The sequence below is a fragment of the Wickerhamomyces anomalus genome (genome assembly GCF_001661255.1).
Source record: "Wickerhamomyces anomalus NRRL Y-366-8 unplaced genomic scaffold WICANscaffold_1, whole genome shotgun sequence".
In the NCBI taxonomy this organism is placed as follows: domain Eukaryota; kingdom Fungi; phylum Ascomycota; class Saccharomycetes; order Phaffomycetales; family Wickerhamomycetaceae; genus Hansenula; species Hansenula anomala.
The window spans coordinates 737,793-759,843 of NW_017567110.1; the positions used below are offsets into that span (position 1 = coordinate 737,793).

The following is a 22,051-nucleotide window of genomic DNA, read 5'->3' on the forward strand; positions in this document are numbered from 1 at the left end:
TAATATCAATAGTGATCCACGTCAGTCTTTAATTTTACTTTATCAATATATTTATATAGTGTTACATCAAAAACATATCAGTTTGTTTTGATAATAAATTGGTTATACTAGAATAATTAGTTGTCGTTGTAATTTGATTAGTATTCTGCTGCTTAGTTCCCACAGGAAAATAGTGTCTCGATCCCTTCAAGGAGTTGTAAACCTTGCTAGCTCCATTACCTAGCTGTTTTAAGGCTAGTACAGCTATATAAGTCGCCTTGCACTGACTGGAACTGCACGGACGTGTATTCTTCAAGAATAGATGCTCCAGTTTCTACTAGCTCAACTGGTGATTAATGATATTGCAAGCTTTAAAGCAGCTAGGGAAACCCACGGCCATATAATATTACAAATATATTTAATATTTGTTATAACGTATCGGCCAATATTACCTGCAAAGTGATATCGTATATAACCATTTAATTGGAATTAATGCTTTTGATCTGCTCATAATTTGACAAGCCAACTTCCATTATTGGAGCATAATATTCATCAAGGTTTCAAGTCGAAGGCTCTAAGCGAGATCGAATGCAGGAGAGCAAATACTTTTCATGTACAAGGATATTATAAATGGTGCTTGCATTTATGAAAGAGCTAGGTGATACGTTTAGTGTTGAATTTGGAATTTTGAGGTTCATAGTTTAATTTGGTAGCTACATCAGAATTCAATGACCTACGCCTGAGCTCATACACCTACTTCTTGGTTATTTTATAGGCCGTCTCAAAACTCTCAAGTTTCAACCAGAACGAAATGCCATTTCAAAAAACTCTGCACTCGTGATATACAGACTTCTTGCAGCATGCTTTAAATCTCTCAACAACACAGCTTCCCAGTCGCACTATACGCCCTAGCATGTCCTTCTCAAAAAATGGCTATGTGTACAGCTTAATTTATCTCGTCACAAGCAGGTTTTAACAGCTAAAAGGCAAAGCGATGAGGCAGAAATTCATTCTAGAAGCATTTCACATGCATTATAGTAAGACATAGAAGCATAATAATAATACGATCAAGCATGCGGTAAATTGAACCGCACAGCGAATATTTGATTTAACACTGAGACTGGGTCCTGACATGAAGTTTGAAGTACTTTGAAGTTTGAACTGTACCTCAACGTTAACATTATTATGTATAAATGGTTCTACGCTGGCTACACTCGCGGTTTATATGAGCCAAACATCTAATATCAATGATTGGTTTATCGATTATATTTGAAGTTATCTTGTACAATATATGTGATTTTGGACGACAGATGAGATAATATTTAGATATATCAAAAATTTTCATGCTACAAGTAATTGGTTAGGACTCAGGTACGGCAACACGCTCTAGTGATCCAAGTTGAGGCTTAGCTAGCCTGGTACCTACACGGTTTGAATCCATCAAGAGCACTTTTAATGTCCTTGTGATCCTGTTTCCTCATGCCTTTTGGAAGTTTCCATACTCTATATGTACATTATGTATAATTCATATCGCTTTAACGTTTCTGTTGAGTACTTGATCACAAAAATGCATTACAGAACTAATTTGTATAGCATTTCTGAACTCTGTGATCAGGGATGGCTCATATCATGACGTCATGTTCACGCGCTTGGTGAGAGGAATTTTAACATACAACTACTGTTTGGTATCGAAAAATTAGCATAGCGAAAAAAGGTGTCATTTGGCTAAAAAAATTGTGTTCAACAAAGAGATTTAGCTGTACATCATCATGGACCTCTTTGTATGGGTTCAGTTATCGGGATTCGGGATACCCAGATATGATCATCGCTGTCATTTTTCTCTGGTGCCACACATGTATGCTTCTGCATGTGTGGTTCAAAAACTGCAGGATCTAGCTTGTCATGCATCGAAGTTTCGCAGTTGCCCAAACACGGATCAACTTGTATAATCTACTACACTGTAGCACGTTACGCTACCGATGAATCATGACACGCGTCTGTCTGAAGACTGAAGCTTCAAGACTTGAATCATAGAGTCAAGACTCAATTCCCAAGGCTACATGTACAGCCTAGGCTCTGATTCCTCTACGTACAGATAAAATGTTCGATTCTTTTGACTTCATCAACTGATTATTATGCTATATAGCTGATACACTTTCTGATTCGGCATAGATGATTCATAATATATACTATCAATATCTTAACTTATAGGTTTGATTCTAAATGTTGTATGGGTTTACCTGTGCATGGTCATTGGTCACTGGTTACAGCTCTAATCCAACGAATACTGTGTATAATGACTATCGATACATTGCCGATAATGTATCTCCATGCGTAATATTCATGATCAAGACAATCTTATGATAAAACATAGACACAGAAACTGATGGACGTCTCAGTTACTCTGTTGACCAGTTTTCTCAATATAAACAATATTCGTACTACGGCTTGAGATGTTAATCTTGAGTAACATATTATTATAACCAGCTCATGCTGCTAACAATTATGAATCCCATGGTCTCGAGCATTGGCTGAAAGAACTAACTAGATCAAGGCCCAGCGTTATATATAATATGTATACAATGTTGAGCTGGGCTTAAAGCTTACTGGTATAATTGCAAATCATACGAAAAAACTAACACTAGCTGTGGGTATCGATAATTAGTACTTATATATGTGGGCCTGTGCGCAACTAGATAAGTACTACCTAGGGATTTGAAATGTTTTGACTGCAGTACTCAATAATTTGTACATTTGGGAGTATATTTCGAGCTCAAAAGTGATGCAATTAATTTCATGGTCCTATAACACAATTTACAACGTGTTCGACCTCTATCAAAAGAGTGGTATCAGTAATAGGTGGTTTTCAAATAATCATCTGAGGATGTACCTTCGACAAGAAGTCTCACCTATCGGACATCTAGAGGAGAGCTGAACAATCAATAATGTATGACAAATAATTCATAATTTGTTATCCTTGTCATTAATATGTTGTTTCGTAACTAAGCGTCTTTCGATCACCAAGAATGTTTGAAGTTTGGAAGCTCCTGATCCTGTAAGACCACTCGAGAATTCAGCTCATGTGTAGTCTGTTATTATCAGTCTTTTACTTAGCCATATTATCATGGGTTATTATGGCAGCATACTGGAAAAAATTACTTATAAGTTATAGTGTCATTATTTTCAGACTGATCCGCCAGAATCTAGTTTAATACAGAATGGATTTATTTTCCAGCTCGAGCCCACATTTTCAAGTAACCTGCAGAACTAATTGATATATGATTAGTTGATCAATTACATATATTCATTACCCGTGATCTTGAATCATATTCGTTCTACCTTACTGGTAATATAACATTAACACCATGGTTAATCACAGCTTACATACTAGAATTGCTGCATGATCGGAGTCGAATCATATTGATTATAGCTGAATGAAAAACGTCCCGTGGATAAGGTAAATTGGCTTGTCAAGTTTGAGCAAAGATGCTCTAGAAGCTGTTACACAGCTAACCTGATGCTTATTAACAAGGTACCTGACATGCAATCTTCAATATCCAACTCTATCAGTACCTGTATAGCTTCCTGAACGTCAAGGGATCGACAGGGTTTGAATTCGACGGAATCAAAACATGTAGACTGAAAAATTAATAGACCGCGTCTGGACACTTTTGAGTTTAGCGTCCAACAACATGTGCACAAACACAATTGTGTTTTTGACACTTAACGTTTTCAACAGAAATGTTCTGCGCATTCTAGTCTTTCAATTAAAATTCTTCTTGTAGTTGTACTGAGACTTGCTCTAGCTTGTCCTTGAGCATTATTGAGGTCTCTTACTGGATGATTAATGATTAATCATGGCTACATCGCGACCCTGTATACGTAATTACCAAAGTCCAAAGTACCTGGAGTGGTCGAGTCGACTCTACAGTGTACACACTAAAATGTGTACAACAAGCTCGACTTGAATAGTCAGGTGTACATCATGTCGATCATTAAGAATATACGACATGTGTAAACCCAATCTACAAAGTCAAACCAACTACGTAGAGTTTAAAAGTCCAAACGCTCCACGGTGGGGCACCAGCTTAGGCAATCGCATCTTTTCAGCTATTTATCATACAAGTTGGAAAAGTTGTAGCCTACAACGATGGATTGTTTGGAACCTTTACTAATCTGAACGATCTAGACGTGTACCAAGTTGGACTACATTCGAAGCTTGAGCCTAAACTAGAAAGCTTTAAACTTGTAACAGGACAGTAACAGAACTTGTTTAACTTCTAGGCAGCCAAAACAGCGGCGGTGATCTCACCTTCGGGGCTCCTGGCAACTCGCTAGGCAGGTAGGCAGGTGGACACTCGCCAAAACTTTAACAAGGTCCCTCCCAAGACTGAGGGCAACTTTAACTTCTACCTTCTGCACTTGGTCAACACCGACACTTTATCTCTTTGTTATGAACAATCTACTGCAAGGAAAGGAGCGGGAGGGACCAACTTTAAGCTAAGTTTTGTGCTGTTTAGCTGCTCTAAACTCCTTCCAGATTGACCAAGTTGTTCTCAAGAGGCCCTCTCCTTAAATTCCCGTGTGGGCCTGTGGAAACTCTAACAACCTAGATCAACACCAATGTGAACCAGGTACACAATGCATTAAGTGATTGTCGTACTTAAGCCACTCACATATTCCTTCTCTTGAATCTCGCTTTTCCCCTTTGCTATTAGTGAATAATTGTACAAGGCTATTCATCAAGATTCAAATTAGTTCAATTGCTTCTCTACGGCCAGGAAAGTTGACTACAGATTCAACTCTGACATCCACAAGCCCTCCAAAGATAGTACATTTTGGGAAATAATGATGAAGTACTTGTGAGCTACATCAGATATGGTAATTCGAAGCTAGTTTTAACCATCTACTCTAGATATCTCATGGACATTGGCGCTGACAAAACAGTTTAAAGACAGCCAAGTTATTTTCTCGTATTCACCATCACGAACAAAGCTAAAATCGTCTGAAATCTATAGCTTTGCTCCACAACTTACAAGTCACTTTTCAACTTCGACCTTTTACTCCCGATGATCTTCGAAAGCTTTCAGGAGTCTGTGTCTTAAGTTTTAACTGGCCAATAGATCCTTGATTAATTAACGCTAATTCAGAAAAAAGAACAATCCAAACCTAACATTTGTCCAACACCTTCTTGTACTTGCAGCAATTAGTTGATGATCGATCCTTTCAGTGTAGTTCAGCAACATAGTGATCGAAAAACATAGAACAATCAGATTTACCAGGATTCCGAATTCAAGAAAGAAAGAAAAACAAGCTACATCGTATTAAGCTATAAACTACGACTCACAAACTGGTCGAGTATGCTAAAGCTTGTCAGCCACTGTGTAGTGAAAACACAAAACCTACGGTGAACCTTAGGCGGGTGAACCATGAACAAAAGATGAGATATGACTTATAGCACAAATATATCAAAACTAAATAACGAACAAACAATGTAATGAACAAAAGGATCTTTTTTGATCTTAAAGCAATGCTCATGAATTTGGAGAATAACATGAGCCCCAAATGTAATGCAAAAAACAACGTAACAAACAATAGACCTAACAACTTTTTTTTCACTTTTTATTAATAATACCAAAACTAAAAGTGACTATTTTCTTAATTCATTAAATCTTCCTTGAAGGAACAATCGACGACGATTCCAATTCCTTCAACCTTTTCAAATGCGAACACAATTTCTGTGGATCCTTTGTCAAAATATGATTATTTAACCAATCACCACCTGTAAACCTCACTCCACAAGTACAAGTCCCCCAATGTGGTAGTTTCTCATTCAAACTATAGAATTTTTTAACTTCACCATCATCAAATTCAAAATGGAAATGTAATAAATGCTTTTTGAAATCATATTGACGATTGAAAAACCCAGTCTTGTGTGCACAATTCCCTCTTGGATAAACACATCTAAAACGACTAACTTCTTCATGAATCCTCATATGTCTTGACATATCTCTTCTAATCACCTTTTCACAGATTTTACAGGTACCGCCTCTCAAGTTTTGTACTTTTTTGTTCTTCTTTCTTGATGACGATACCGATCTTGAGTCTGAATCTGAAGTACTTCTTAAAGAATCGTTTGAGTTACTTCTTTCCTCAGTGATCGAAAGGGGAGCTGATGAATTAGATGATGCAGAATATGATGGTTTTGATGATGTGGCTGAATTCGAATTGGAGCTGATGCTGGATTGATTTCCCTTATAACTATTTTGACTTTGGAAGTAATTAGATTGTGTTGATGATTCATTTGAACAATTCTCACTAATACTTGGTGATACTGAATAATTTGGATCAAATTCATGTTTTAATTGAGGTGAAAAGAAAACGGCGGGTTGGTTTGAACTAGGGAAATTGAAATTAAAATTGGATGGAGTTGATTGTGCTGAGTTTCTATCATGATTTAACTCAAAACTTGAAGGTTTAGGTAATTCAGGTGATGATTCTGTATCTGAAGTGAAAATATCCTGATTATAATGTGATGTTGTAATGCCTGTTCTGTGACGTTTAAGTTGTGGGAAAGGTGCTGAAATTGATTCTCTTGAATATGGATGAAGTTTAAACTCTTGTTGTTGATGAGGTGGAGGTTTCAATTCACCAAATAAGCCATCACTCTGAAATCCATTATCAACACTTGATCTATTTGCAGCAGTATGATAAGACCCAACATTTTGAGGATTTGTTGATGTAGTGAAACGATAACTTGTATCATGAAATAGATCTTGTAATCTTCCATTTATATTTGAATCAATCATTGAAGTGAATGCAAGTGCTTCATTCATTGGCAATTTCTCAGTATGTTCAGCTTCAGAACATGATTCATTATTTGATTCAGCCTTAAGAGTTTTTTGATCTTCATTCCTGCTTATTGTTGAAGCTTCACTGTCATAGTTCAAAGTTGTGTCTTGAACCTGTGTGGTGTTTCTACCTTTTGGCATTATAGTTCCGTTAATGGGATGTCTTGTACTTCTAACATTAATAGGCAACAATGAGTGTCAATCTCTATGGGGATTAATAAAGTTAACCTTTTGATTGGGTGTCAATTGAATTATATCTGAAGAGACAAGAACGTTTGGGGATGTAATTTGCTTTATATCTTGAATGATAAGGTTGATGAAGAATTGAGTGGGTTCAAGATGGGCAAAAAAAGCTGAAGATCCGTTCTTAACAATAAGGTAACTTCAATGATGTGTTTCACTCAAATGAAATTTGCTTGTGACTGTGGGTGTCTTGTTCCAAAGTTTCTGGTTTCCTAGATACAGATCATGAAGGTTAAAAAGAAGATGTATGATGGGTTATATATATTTTTCCTGGACTTGCCAGAGGTGCATTGGCTCGTCTTCGGTACCACACACAGCTCACACATCCTTTGTATGTAAAATGATTCAGATCTGGGTTTGTCTTTCATCTTCTCACAAGATTTAACTTTGAATCAAATTGGTACATTTCTGTTTTTGCTGTAGTCTCGAAGTGCGTTTTGTCTGAACATCTTTCCACCTAATTACACAACCAACAACAGTTGCAAAACAAAGGGAAGGAAGCTTATGAAAAGACCTGTGTTCTTCTGTTTCCTTGCCTTGACGAGTTCAAAACGTTACCACTCTACTTCCGTACATGTATTTCTATGCCCTTATAATTCTCAATTTTACAGAACTTCGGGTTGCATCAGGGAAAGAAAAAAAAAGTCTGGAATTCGTTGCTGAGGCCACCACTTGCTGGAAATACAAGGAGCGAGACTAGCTAGCAAAACGCTGGGATTTAGCAAAAAAATATTCCTTTGACTCAAAGGAGTAGCCAGTCAGGACCTAAAAGGAATAAGGATACGTCAACATAGCCTACGGTGTTTATCTGAAGATCTGCTGTGAAATTTAATAAAAAGAACAATAGATCACAATTACAATTTGACCACCCCAATTGAGTGAAAGGGTTTCACTTCTAGGAGGACAGGGGAGTGCTAGTAATTCTAACTTCCGATTTCTTCATCACAGTATCCTCTCGCGTACAATAATAACTAGATAGACGAGTAGAATGCCACGTAATTTATACATACTATTCACGTCACTTTAAGACAACAATGTGTTTGGTTCAAAACAGATGACGACGCGACCTTCTCGAAGCCTTCCCTTCAAGTAGTGGGAAATGGTGGTATCGAGATTCGAGAGTTGAGACAGCCATTCTGTGGAATTACTGGAGTTTGGAATGTAATTAGTAAGACATCTTTGTGCCTACGTCACCTAATTAAGCTGCTCAGATTTGAGCCTACACAACACTGGTCTATCTCGCTCCAATTTTACGTTGTACCTACAACCTTGTCAAAGAACGTATGTGCTTGAAAATTTTCGTGACACGTCGAAATTTATGGTTTCAACGAACATGCAATGCAGCTTACAAATTGCATATTATGCATGAAACCTTGCACTAAAGCGCATAGGCATTTGAAAGAGAAAAAGATGGAGGGAAGTTGAACTACAAAAGTTCAAAAACAATCTACTATACACCTCGAACAAAGACAAAACAGTCGAGCACTGGAAAAGAAAATGGAACAGAAATATCTGCTCAGAATATTAGCGATTGCGCTTGAACGAGTAGACTTTCGAAATACTAGGCTGAATTTTACCATCCGCACTCATGACGAGCTGCCCGTGTCTTAAAGCTGCTAATAATTGATCTCTCCGATCAAAAAGAACCATGTAGTCGATATTCATCCGCCTAAACTTTGGGCCAGACATGATAGGTACACTAGTTCTTGCTCTTGAGTCTTGAGTGTTGACGTCGTTCTATTGTCGAAAAGTAATTATCTAGCTGTGGTCGACGACATCAGTTAATTGGATATAATAAATTATTTGCAATTAGTTATCTTCCATACAGCTAGTTGACTAGTTTGATCGAGCGGTATGGAGTTATAGACTACTTTCAGATATTAAACGTCACTTTTATCTCCCTCTTTGCAATATGATGATCCATGATGAAAAGTTGTCAGTGATCACAGCGAGCACCAGCTTTTTACAGATTTGATCTAGTGATCATTGGGCCAACATGCAGTTCGATCCATGATATTTATAACAAATATTTGAATATCTCAATATCTTTATGACTTGGCTGTAACTTGGTCGAGCCAGCTTAATTTCAGTTTAATATATTTAATAATTTTCTTGATGTGGCTAATCATCTGTCTAACCTGATCCAATGTACCATATTGTTAATGCTATAAGCGCCAATTGAATCGTCTCTAGCTGTGTGAGTTAATTGGTTTAGAAGCTAGACAACATTATTCGAGTATAATTCTTCATTGCGTACTCAATCCATACATATTGAGGCCGTGTACGTAGGTACACTTACAACGTCGAAGCTTCTTTCGGGAGTCTGGACCAAAAGATATATATGTTCCACGCGTGAATGTTTTACGTGGTCTGTATCTATATTTTTAATTTCCCGAGCTATGTAGAAGCTGTTTGAAGTATACGAGAAGGCCAACGTCATTACGAACAATTGTTACAAATGATTCAGGTGTACCCATGAGTCCTGTCAAGGCACAATGACCTTTTTGACAAAAATGTTGGTGAAGTTAGATGAATCTACTAAATATAGCTATCAATTGAGGCAGCAACGTGTGCCCTACCTGGTGAAATCTTACAGGCATATTCGCAATGGATTCTGGTTCTTCTGAGAGGAGCCAATGAAGACGAGCAATTTGTTAATGTAATCAAAATTCATGAATGTGTAGAAGAAAAACAGCGGAACTACCTGGTGCACGGAGCCTATAAGTTCCTGATTTGCTATGTTGATCATTGAAGATTTACACATCTTATTAATTCCGCAGATTTTCATTGTTGTAGATTTGATTGTTGTCTTGTGCAATTTCGCCTAACAATACGAAATGTGCATATGAAAGCTGATTGTCCAACCGTTCTTTCAGCTTATGACCGTCAAATTGAATCTACAACCAGTTAAGTCTTTACATACTCGTAACGGGGCTTCAACTTCCTCCCTCAATGCTTCGGGGATATCTCTCTTTGTTCAGTAATCTAAATAAATAGAGTTCAGTCTAGTGTAGTTCGAACAGATTGGCTGCCAACTAAATATCAAATACATTACAGATCAATATCAATTGTTTTCGGTGCAAAGAGACGAGTACTCCTTACTCAATGGCGCTAGATTAATTCGATATTGGCTTCTATTTTAAGAACATTATTCTTCTGCAGTTAGTCTTTTGGCAAAATTTGCTTTTGTCACTTGTGTATATCTCAACTTGCAGTTGGAAATGGTCCCCAGTGCTCACTAGGTATACGTATACGTGCACTGTTTATTGACGGTCAGGACTCAGAAATCAGAGATCTTTTCAATTGGGACATCCAGTGATGTTCAGGCTGAACAGCAATAATAGTATATGATCACTTTCCACTACCACTACACAGCACTGTGTTATAACTTGTAACTCCCGCGCCTATTATTTCAGGCGCTTTGACAACAGACTTGAAGTGCTCTACGCGTTAAAGTCGGACACAGCTTCTCCAACAGAACGATCAACTTTTGACGAGCTCGACTATATAATCGTAGAACTCGGAAACAGGAATGAAAGTTGCTGAGCAGCGCTATTTTAAAGCTGTCATATTATATGTAATTCAAGCGATTTATTTTAGCCCTGGAGACGAGATAGCCATGTCGGTATCCTATACTAAATATCCCAATTAGCCTGCGCTCAAAAGTTCCCAATTGCAATTATATTTAAACGTGTGTGGTTACAAGTGTCGCACTACAAATAGAAAGACAGAGTCAGCAGCTCACGTCTAGCGTCTAGCAGCAAATCTGAGGAATTACATGGAATTAGTTACTTCATAAATATTTGAGAATCAAAATATCGTCATCTTCAGTTAAAGCCGGTGATCTAGCAACATTTGGTGCGCTCGGTGTCTTCTAATTGCACGAATTGTATTGTTAGTTTCAAAGTATGTGAACGTCTAAACTATTTTCTCGTTGCACAGCTTGTGGGACTTGAGTCTTGACCAATTTTCCAAAACTACGTGCTCTAGCTTTCAGTTGCAATTTGCAATTCTTCAGAGGTCCACTAAGTCCGCTTGTTTCCTGTGACATTATCCTAATTGTTTTCTCCATCATCACAATCCGATTATTACACTGAAGTTGAAAGCAAAAACGCTAGCCAAGGTGTACTTCCTCTTAAAGGTTTTTGGCCTGCTGGTCTAGTATGATTTTTGTCAGACCTTTCTCTGTTGCGGCAGAATTGACCAAGACTGGGATTCAGGGGATCTTAACTTCTTCCAGATTTTTACGCCGAGGCTGAATTAAAGTCTGTGAGTACCCTTTGATTAAAGTGATGGGAGGCCTTATTTTATTACACCTATAAGTTTAGTGCTTGAAAAGTTTCATAGCAGCCCTTATCACTACAGTTTAGTCAAATGCTGTGCGTGACTCTGATCCCAAATAGTAGACTAATTAGCTAAAGGAAATTAATTGTTTGTGCATTTTATTAGAATCGATGTCACAATAGTAAAGAGTCTGAACAACAACTTGAAAACTGTAATGAGTACTTTAATCATAACATGGTTATTTTTTTCGAGCTGATCTTTATGCATTGGAAGTATTCTCGCTTCAATAACAGAACATACATTCACATGTATCAATCAGATATTGTCTGCATCGTGATTATAGTGTGAACTAAGTTCCAACTATCCTCAAAGATATACTCTAAGGTGTTTCTGGCATGGGAAAGTTTTCCTGAAGTAACTTTTCTCAAATGTCTCTACGATTGGTCACTAAAGCAGTGCTTTCATCGTGAACTAATGCACTAAGCGATGAGCATAATGTATAAAGATTTTGAATCTAGTTGGATACTAGTGTCAGGAAATTGGAGACAGAATCTATACAGTTGAAACATGAAGCTTCCTATGCTGGTGGATTTTCTCCTTAGGCTATAGGGCTCTTCCACCAAGCTCTTCCTCTAATCATCAACATCAGAACTATTATTTGGTATCATAAGTAGACTATACTCAAATCTGAAGTCTCGATAAAAAATATCTCTAACCAATCCGCTTCCTTCGTTGGCAAATCGACATTGAAGTTGTAAAAGTAGTGCTCACAGTTGTCACCAAAGACTTTGAGTATTTTACTTACTGCATTATCTTTGAAATGCGCTGACTTTCATGTATCTGTTGTAACGGTGAATTTTAAGAAAGCATTACACTACAAAAATCTATAGAAGGTCTCTAAAAATTTTCCGGTGATTTAACCGGCTTTTGAAAAATCTGGAGATGGTACTTTTGGTTCATCCACTCACATTAACAATCGCAATGTGCTCTAGCTTTTCGATTGCACAAGTTAATTGAGTTTGAATAGCTAATTGTTGAGAAACTTAAAGTAAACCCTAGTATATGGGTTAGGTTAGAGCCACTAATATATTTTCAATCTACACTTCACCTACTAACAAATCAATCTCAAAGACCCCAATTTGACAGGTTCGTGTTCGCGAACCATCATGCAAAGATGCATCATTCAAGACATGGCGTCGAACTTTTTTGACACAAATACTTGAGATTGCTACTCACTCAAATGCAATCGCAAACGTCTTCTTCAAAGCATCTGTTATCCAAGGGGAATTAGATATATTGACAACTGTACTAACTTTAAAGAGCACGCGTTCAGTTCTGGTTTGCTAGTACAATTTGAGGTGGAATTATCCTACACAAGAAGACAACGTGTATAATACGGGGCAAGCTATCCAGACAGCAAATTAGCCAAATATTAATCTCTCTTGATTCCATGTGAACTCTCTGAGTAACAGGCTACATGAGCCTTGTAAGCTTCGATACCGATCTTCCTCTAATTATGTACATACATCAATCCCTCTTTCAGAAGGCACCCCTGTAGCCCATACAATAGAGTAGCATTCTTTAATGTTCTTTGGAGGTGAAATTAGCAATTATTTCAATCCTGATATCGTCATTAAAGTGATCCTCAAAAGCTTCAAAATTGTCAAAGAGCGTACCTATAAAATTTAAGAATCGTGCGTATTACAAAAACCCAGCACAACCGAAAAAAAAAAGTGTTTCGAAGAGAGCAAGTTAAGAAAATTTCAGTTCACAACACACACCACACACAAAAGGTAAACTCCAACAACAATAAGGTAACTCTAGGAAATATGGTTTTTGTGATGACAGCTGAAATTGATGCTTTATTGCTAATTTTTGGCAATTGAAATTGATTCACGAACTCACATATATATTGACCATGAGAACTCAATTTTACTTCAAGAATGCTTTTCTTTTGAAACCTGGATAATAAAGTCAATTCACTATTTTATCAAAGTAATAATGCGTTGGCCATATATCTTATCATTGTTAGCACTGTTAGGTGCTGGTCTTTTATTGTTTTTCAATATTTTATGTGGGGCTTCGACCTCTTCAGTTTTAGGTCAATTCTATTGGTTGCAAGCTGATACAAGTGGAATTAGTGGTGCTCATCCAACTACAAGATGGACAAATTATGACAGTTGTGGTGTCAGAAATGGCAGAAACTATGATTGTTCAAGTAAACAAGCTGGTTATCCAATGTCTCCAAGAGCAAACTTCGGTCAAAGTTCAGGTATCCCTTCAGGTTTGAGTTCAAGAAAAGGTATCACATACTACTTATCAAGAGTTGGTTGGGCCTTTTTGTTGCTAGGTTTATTGTTTACAATTCTTGCCTTGTTACCTGTTGCTGTCAGTTTCTGTATTCCAGGTTTGTCAATTTTGGGAATTGGTTCAAATTTTGCTACAAATGCCGCCTTGCTATTTACTGTCCTATCTGCCTGTTTGTTAACAGCTGCTTATGTTAAAGCCCGTAATGCCTTCAGAAGTGATGGTAGACAAACAAGTTTGGGTAAAAAGATGTTTGCTTTCATTTGGACCTCAGTTTTCTTGTTGTTCTTGAGTTCTTTGTTTAGTGGTGTTGGTTGCATTGGTAGCATGTTTGGTAAAAGAAGAGAAAAGAAGAGATATTCTGACAACTATGACTCAAGCTCACATGAAACTTACGGTAACAATTATGTCCAAGAGAAGAGAAATGATCCTGAACAAGGCAGAGGTGGCTTTTTCAGCAGAAAGAATCGTCAAAATGAAAACCTCGAAGATGTTGGTTACGCCGCTGGATTAGGTGCTGCTGGTGTTGGTACTGGGGCTGCAGCTGCTGGAGGTAACACTCGTAATCCTCAAACTGGTGAAACCTTGGATGATGTTGGTTACGCTGCTGGATTAGGTGCTTCAGGTGCTGGTACTGGGGCTGCTGCTGCTGGATCTAACACTAGAGGCGCTACCTCTACTGGAGATGCTGTCACTCGTAATCCTCAAACTGGTGAAACCTTGGATGATGTTGCTTACGCTGCTGGCTATGGTGCTTCAGGTGCCACTACTGATATTACCCAAGAACCACAACAAGCTCACACTAAAGGCTCATCTGGCTTAGGTACTACAGCTGCTGGTGTTGGAGCCGCAGGTGCAGGTGCTGCTGCATTAGGACATCGTCAATCAAAGAAGAATGACACTATCCCAGAAGCTAATGAAAATGAATATTCAAGTTATGGTACTGGCAAGGGTTCAACTGGTGCTGATACTGGTTATCAAACTGGTGCTTATGGGTCTTCAGGTAAGACTAGAGATTTGACTGGCAACACTTCTGGTACTTATGGTTCTTCTAACAAACACCCTGATCAAATGTATGGTGCTGGCGTTGGTGAAAATGAATACTACCATCCTGACTCTGGTGCTGCTGGTACTTATAACGAAGCTTCAAAACCTTATGATACTGGTGCTGCAACTGGTTATGGCTTAAAGTCAACACAACCAAATTCTGCTCAAGCTGGCTCATATGGTGATGCTGATACCACCTCTTCTTCTAACAAGGGTTTATGGGGTGCTGCTGCTGCTGCGCTCGGTCTAGGTGGAGCTGCTGCTGCCGCCAACCATAAGGACACTGATCAAACTGATAACTATGGTTCAAACTCCGCTTATGGCCGTGATACTACTGCTGGTGCTACTGCTGGTGAATCTTCTGGTGGATTTGGTACAACTGGTAGAGGTGTTTCCGATTCAACAACTCACAAGACTTCTGCTCAATATGGTGATTCTACTGGATATGGTAATGACTATCAAGATCAAACTAATTATGGTTCCAAGTCTGGTTCTGGTTATGGTACAACAGCCGCTGGCGCTGCAACAGGTGCTGGTTTAGCTTCAGGTTCACGCAAAGATACTAAACCTGTTTCTGGTGCTGCAACTCATGGTCCTGGTTATTATAGTGCTCATGGTACTGATACTGGTGAAGGTGCAACTCATGCTGGTGCTAATGCTGAAAAGATTAATAAATCTAAAGATCAATATGAAAACAAATCTACTGCCTTGCCTGTTGGTGCTTCACATTACAACAAAGATTCTTATGGTAATGAAACCCCAGGTTATGACACTGGTGTTCCAAGTGATGGTGCTGCGAGCGCTGCAACAGCCGCTGCTGCTGGAGGTTCTGGTGTTGCTGGTGTTCCAACAAGTAATTACTACAGAACCAGTAAAGAAGGTGCTGCTATTCGTCCTGAAGATACCTATAACAATCTTTATGCAAACTCCAAGGACAATAATGATGTTACTGATACTACTGGATATGAACCAACTTCTTACTATTCCCGCAAAACTGGTGAAGAATTCAACACTGGTAAAGAGAGAACAACTGATGCTTCAACTGGTGATAAGGTTTATGGTACTTCGACTTCAGGTGATTATGGTCCTTCTTCAGGTAGAACAGGTGCTGCTGCTGATGATACAACAACTTCTGATGCTGCAAAAGGTGGTTTCTTTGGCGCTTTCTTGGGTAGAGGAAACAGAAAATCAAAAACTTTTGATGATGATTCAAACTTAGCAAAGAGAAACTCTACTAGCTCATCTGTTTATGATACTCAAGTTCCAGAAACTAGCTCTAATTCTAACCGTGGAGGTGCTTATGATACTTCTTCCAGAGGTGCTAGAGGTGATACTACAACAACTGCTCCAACTTCAAAGACTGGTTATGGTGATGATTATAACAACACATCTGGTCAAAACAAGAAGTCATCTGGAATTGATAAAAATGCTGCCTTGGGTGCTGGTGCAATTGGTGCTGCTGCTGCTGCCACTTATGGTGCTGGTAAAACTGGCCATCATAAAGATGAACTCAACCAAGCCAAAGGTGTTTATGATAAGCATGGCGATAAATTGAACGATGCTATTAATGGTCAAGGCAAAAAAGATTCTTCCAAATATGGTTCCTCCTCAGCTACTCGTGATGCTACTTATGATTCTTCCTCCAAACCTACTTCTAAATCAACTTCCCGTCAAGCTGAAGATTTGAACGATGTTGGTTATTCTGCTGGTTATGGTGCTTCTGGTGCTACTTCTTCTACTCGTGATTCCTCCAAACCATATTCTAAGACTACTGATAAATCATCTTCAGCCAAAAAATCAACTAGTGGTCAAGGTGAAGACTTGAATGATGTTGCCTATGCTGCTGGATTTGGTGCTTCGGGCGCTACTGCTGATAAATCCAAACTTCATAAGTCACATGGAGGACATGGTATTACTGGTGCTGAAAGAGAATCTGGTCTTTCTTCTAAGGATACTTCTGGTGCTCGTAATCAAAACAAGTATGGTCAAGATTACACATCAAGTACTGGTAAAGGTTCATCTACAACAAGATCTGGTGATAAGGATGATATTGCTGCATCTGCTGCTGCTGCATTAGGTCTTGGTTCTGCTGCTGGTGCTGCTGGCTCTTCAAAGAAGGATTCTGGTTATGACTCAAAGTATCATGGTTCATCAAATCAAAAAGAAAACATTTATGATGCGAAAGGTGACAAGTATTCCAGCTCTGGTAACACTGGTGTTTCTTCAAGTGATAAATATGGTTCTAAATCAACCGGTTATGGTAAATATGATACTGATACTTCTGAAGTCAATCCAGCTGTTGACCCTTCAAGAAACAGAAACCCAATCGCTGAAGGTTTGACTGGATCAACTTCTGGCAAACCAACTACTGGTGGTAACACATCAATTCCATCAGCTGGTATAGGTTCAGGTGCTCGTGATGTGTCTGGTGTTTCTGGTAAGGATCAAAGTAACACTTATGGTTCAACAGGCATTGGTTCTGGTAGAACTGGTCCAAGTACTGGTGAAAAGTTGGAATCTGGAGTCACTGGTAAAGAAAGAAGTTCTGATTATGGCTCAAGAGCTGCAGATATCTCATCAAGAAACCATGGCTTGAGTACTGGTGAAAAATTAAATGATTCAACTGGTGGTACAACAAAAGGTAAAGGCTCTTATGCTCAAGCTGCCGCTGCTGGTGGTCTTGGATCTGCAGGTGCTTCATCTAGAAAATATGATAGCTCTTCAAGAGGAGGTGTCTCATCAAACACTAAAGGTACTGGTTACGGCTCTTCTGCTGGTAGATATGAAGGTGAAGATTATTATGATGATTCTGTTCCAGGTACTTTCCCAAACGATCAAGTTTCTTCACCAACCCAAAAAGCTGTTGATACTTCTGGTGATGGACACTATACCACAAGATCTGGATATGGCAACACCTCTGAAGAGACTAAATCAACACCAAGAAGCTCTGTGCAAGGTCAACAGTATGATGCTCAAGGAAACCCTATCAAAAAAGAAGGTATTCTAGATGTTATCGTTGATACAGCTAAAAGTGTGATTTGAATGATGCTGAGTTTTTCAAGGTTTGTGCAAGTATGATTTTGTCTTTTTTTCTATTAATGATACCAGAGTTTTGATGTTTTGACGAAAGTTATTTTTATTTTTTAGTTCTTTGTTACGTTTCAATTTATTTTTGTTCTACATTTAGTTAATTTATTTAATTTTGAACGCTTAATTAGTTTATGATTGGTCTTGTAGAAATATTTCTCTTCCGTAATATACCCAAAATTTTCGAGAAAATTAGGTGACACCAAAATCAAAAACTGGAGAAAAACAAGACGACTTTCGAGTTTCAAGAATCAACGCTTTCCATCATCGATCAAATTAACTAATTGAAACCAAATTTAATAATCAAATATGATCGGCTCAGTTATTAAAAGGTCTTCCTGGGCTATAATTAAGAGCCAATCATGCTCGAATCGTGGTATAGCAAGCGTCCCGTTCGTCATTAACAGGGGCTCAACCAACGCATATGATGTGTTCTCGAAGCTTTTATCAGAAAGAATCATTTATTTATCAGGTCCTATCGATGATAACTTGGCTACTACTGTCACAGCACAGCTTCTTTATTTGGAATCACAATCAAGTCTTCCTATAAATATTTACATCAATTCACCAGGGGGAAGTGTCACAGCAGGGTTGGCAATTTATGATACAATGCAATACATTCGTTGTGAGATATCCACTGTGGCAATTGGACAAGCATACTCTATGGCATCCCTTCTATTAGCTGCTGGCTCTCAAAAGAAAAGATTTGTTCTTCCAAACACTTCAATTATGGTTCATCAACCAAGTGGTGGCTTTCAAGGCCAAACTTCAGACATTGAAATCCACGCAAAGCATATCATCAAGACAAGAGAAAGGTTGAATAGGATTTATCAAAAACATATCAAACCAGGAACGACTCTAAGCAAGATTCATGAGCTTTTGGAAAGAGATAAATTTTTACTAGCAGAGGAGGCGGTTGAGCTTGGTTTAGCTGATAGAGTTCTTGCTAGACGAGAAGAGAACGAACAAGATAAACTATCAAGTAGGGAAAATATTGAAGCATAGAGCCCATTGAAATCACTGAAATCGCATACATCTTTGTTCTGAACTACATGTGTTAGTTATCAAACTGTTTTGGGATTTATGGGTACAAAAGGGTTGGGAGTTTATAAAACCAAACAAGAAAGCTTCCACTTCTTGTCACCATTGCCACCTGTTGCTTGTTCATAATCTCATTGTTGTGATAATAGAGCTAATGGGCGGTAGAAAGTATTCAGGTGGAAGTGAAGGAAGACCTTCCAGAAAGCGGTTCAGTGATCAAAACGGTTCTACCAATGGAGGTGGCCGCTTCCAGAGAAGAGGCTCAAAGGGCGGTAAAAGGTCTGATACCTCTGCTGGCTTGAAACAAGAGAAGCATTCTCCAGAAGCATGCTCAAGGTCGTCTACATCGTCTCAGGGATCAGTAGATTTTGCTGCTCCCGAGAAGCTGGAAGATCAAGTTGACAATGGTGGTGCTAAGGCTGAATATTTCCGTTTATTCAAAATTATCAAGAGAAGCAAATCTATTCCACTGAAGGGAGATGTTTGTTTTGAGCTAAGGCCAAATAGATCTTTCTTAATGTTGGTCCAATTGTGCACAAGTGGTGCTCGTGAAGTGGTTAACCACTCAAATGGTTTGCCAAGGTGCTGTTTTGAGGGTGAAATATTTGGAGATAACAGTCTTGCTAGTGGATCCAATACTGTCCAAGCTATAGGGTTAGGCATTCGGCTAAAGGAAATGTTAGCACATATATAATGTTGGTGTGTTGCCGTTTTGTTGAGAAGTTTTCTTGATCATACTTGATAATATGTTATATATTATAATTATATGGGAATTAGACTATAGAAAGGTTCATGAAGCGTGAACGAATTACTAGTACTACGTCTGTGGAATAAATAATATATAAATTAATGATCAACATTAATAATATTTCAATTCTAGTACGTAGTTATATTACCATTAATTTTTACTTGATCTATTTACAGGTTCAATATTAATGTAAATTAGCGGCGCCATTATATAATCAAATGCTCAGGAAGAGTATAATGCTCTGCCCCTTAATTATGATAAATATAGCTAGCTTATATATATTAATTAATGTACAGCAAGTACTGGTTCAGCTACGTCCTAATTAGAAATATCAATTAATTATATTAATACAGCTTATAATATTTATACAAAATTATATAAGTACCGTCAAAATTAATATATAACATATTAATTATATTCACTACTATGATGATATCAGTTAGTTAGCCAACCCATATGTTGATTGATCAACAATTCCTTCAATTCCTATCCCATTTTTTACTTCTATTTCCAAGTTCATAAAGCATTCATGCTCAGCTCCTTTAAGCTAGTGGTTCAGTCACCTTAGAATCAACTAATTAACAAACCATTAAGCTAGGACTTCATCAAGAAAAGTATTAATAGGAATATCTTGGTGATTTCCAAAAATTTTACAATTGCTCCAATTAATATAACAATTATTAAATAATATGGCCAGCTTTTTTAGTTCATTCTTACAGCTTGTTTAATTTTATATTCTGATTTATCCGGCCTTTTATTATAAATCAGTCATATATAGACTGATCAGTCGACCCCAGTGATTTTAATATAATTTGCAGTACAAAATATTATAATATTTTTAGCATTTTAATATATAAAATTATATATAACACATTATATTATATCTAGATCATACGACGTACAGCTAGGAATTATATCAGCTAAATATTAATATTATTCTGCATGATCATGAATTAATCGACAATATTATTAAAATATAGACGTACAGCTAGACCGTGTACTTTACAGAGTCTCCATTAGTTAATATGCATAATTAACTAAAAATTAATAACTGCAAATAATTAACAAAAATAAATGCAAATATCATCATGATGTAAATTATAATGTTCAGTACTAGCTGCTGCTTTGAAAAACCTTGATCATTCAGTAGCTGCTCTAGATGATCATCATCGACTCAGTGTAAAGAAATAAGTTCTTTTATAAATGCAGCTTATCTAGGTCTTTTATTCATGGTTTAAGGTTTTCATTTTAAATAATAAGATAGAATGTTTGATACTACAACGTCTTTATATAATTAATCTTCCGGCCGGCATAATCGAAGACATAATTTTGTTTTTTTTTGTATACAATAATTTTTTTTTTTTGTATACAATAACGTTTATTTCACTTATACTCATTTACAAATCCACTTATCTAAAAAAAAAATTGCACTCTAATTTGTGATTCTAATTGAATCTTAGATGCATCAAAAAGGCTAATAAAGCTAATTTTTGTATACAACAATAACATTATGCACTACAAGGAAGAAATGCTTTAAGCACGAACCAGTATAATTAAATACTGGAACAGTGTGGGATTCACCTGTATACATTTAGGCATACCCACTAAAACTCCCTCGCTTTCGGATTCACTTAACGTTAGAACAGGTTTTCAAATTCGAACCGGGAACCGTGTCACATATAATTGGAACCCTGGCCGCTGAACTATACGCCCGAAAGCTTTGTAATCTCTTATATAAGCAAAAGAATGGCTTGGGAGATCAACGTCATTAAAAACTCATAAAGAAAGCCATCATAGTATAGTGGTTAGTACAGGTCGTTGTGGCCGACCAGACCCAGGTTCGATTCCAGGTGGTGGCATTTAATTTTTTTTGCCGTTTTTGGCCATTTTTTAGAGCATTGTAATGCCAAAAGAGAACTATAGATTCTTTTAAAACCATTTCTAGTCTTTTAAACATTCATTTTGAGCAAATTGCACCATATTCACACTTTTTTTGGAGTCGCTATATTAGCGCCGGGAAGCGCGAAACTCCGCAAAATCATTGGTGTTTTTTTTTTTTCATTAATATTATTTAAGAGAACTGCTAAAGTTATCAATAATTATATTTTCATACAGCTTCCTGTGATGATTTTAAAACATGTCGATATCATATTACAGATATTTTATGCCGGTGCCATAATTAGTGTCCTTCTGGCTAAGTTTTATCCCAAATTGAATAGACTTTTAAAATATGGAAAGACGTTAGATGGTTCAACCAATAAACCAATTGAAAAAGACAACAGATTACTTGACAACCTATTACAGATTTATGTCCCAAAGTATTGGTTTTTCCATTTTTATGTGGTTTCCCTCACACTATCCGCTATATTTTTTGCCTTATTACATTGGGGGTTGAAATCCAAAGATGCATGGTGTGTTCAGTTTTTCAACACAAATTCATACGGTAAAAGTCCTCCAAGTATAT

At 37.5% G+C, this 22,051-nt stretch overlaps 5 protein-coding genes and 1 non-coding gene across 6 annotated transcripts; 4 read left to right on the forward strand and 2 right to left on the reverse strand.

Moving 5' to 3' along the window:
• Window positions 1-5,645: 5,645 nt before the first annotated feature.
• WICANDRAFT_25936 (uncharacterized protein) lies at window positions 5,646-6,020 on the reverse strand (the record flags this gene model as incomplete). The annotated part of the gene is made up of 1 exon (XM_019181208.1): window positions 5,646-6,020. A coding segment is annotated over one exon (375 nt), but the record flags the coding sequence as incomplete, so codon positions are not given.
• A 6,569-nt stretch (window positions 6,021-12,589) lies between these two features.
• WICANDRAFT_82062 (uncharacterized protein) lies at window positions 12,590-12,809 on the reverse strand (the record flags this gene model as incomplete). The annotated part of the gene is made up of 2 exons (XM_019185326.1): window positions 12,590-12,692; window positions 12,733-12,809. 2 exons carry the CDS (start codon window positions 12,807-12,809, stop codon window positions 12,590-12,592), a joined length of 180 nt encoding a protein of 59 aa, XP_019041101.1.
• A 371-nt stretch (window positions 12,810-13,180) lies between these two features.
• WICANDRAFT_86926 (uncharacterized protein) lies at window positions 13,181-15,699 on the forward strand (the record flags this gene model as incomplete). The annotated part of the gene is made up of 2 exons (XM_019186074.1): window positions 13,181-14,160; window positions 14,263-15,699. Coding segments are annotated over exons 1-2 (1,792 nt in total), but the record flags the coding sequence as incomplete, so codon positions are not given.
• A 2,408-nt stretch (window positions 15,700-18,107) lies between these two features.
• On the forward strand, window positions 18,108-18,803 carry WICANDRAFT_76084 (ATP-dependent Clp protease proteolytic subunit; the record flags this gene model as incomplete). Its single annotated transcript, XM_019184320.1, has 1 exon — window positions 18,108-18,803. One exon carries the CDS (start codon window positions 18,108-18,110, stop codon window positions 18,801-18,803), a length of 696 nt encoding a protein of 231 aa, XP_019041103.1.
• A 190-nt stretch (window positions 18,804-18,993) lies between these two features.
• Window positions 18,994-19,533, forward strand: WICANDRAFT_82064 (uncharacterized protein; the record flags this gene model as incomplete). The annotated part of the gene is made up of 1 exon (XM_019185327.1): window positions 18,994-19,533. One exon carries the CDS (start codon window positions 18,994-18,996, stop codon window positions 19,531-19,533), a length of 540 nt encoding a protein of 179 aa, XP_019041104.1.
• Window positions 19,534-21,374: 1,841 nt separating this feature from the next.
• On the forward strand, window positions 21,375-21,446 carry WICANDRAFT_t7. The gene has a single exon. It is a non-coding gene; the product is annotated as a tRNA-His (tRNA).
• The last annotated feature ends 605 nt before the right edge of the window (window positions 21,447-22,051 follow it).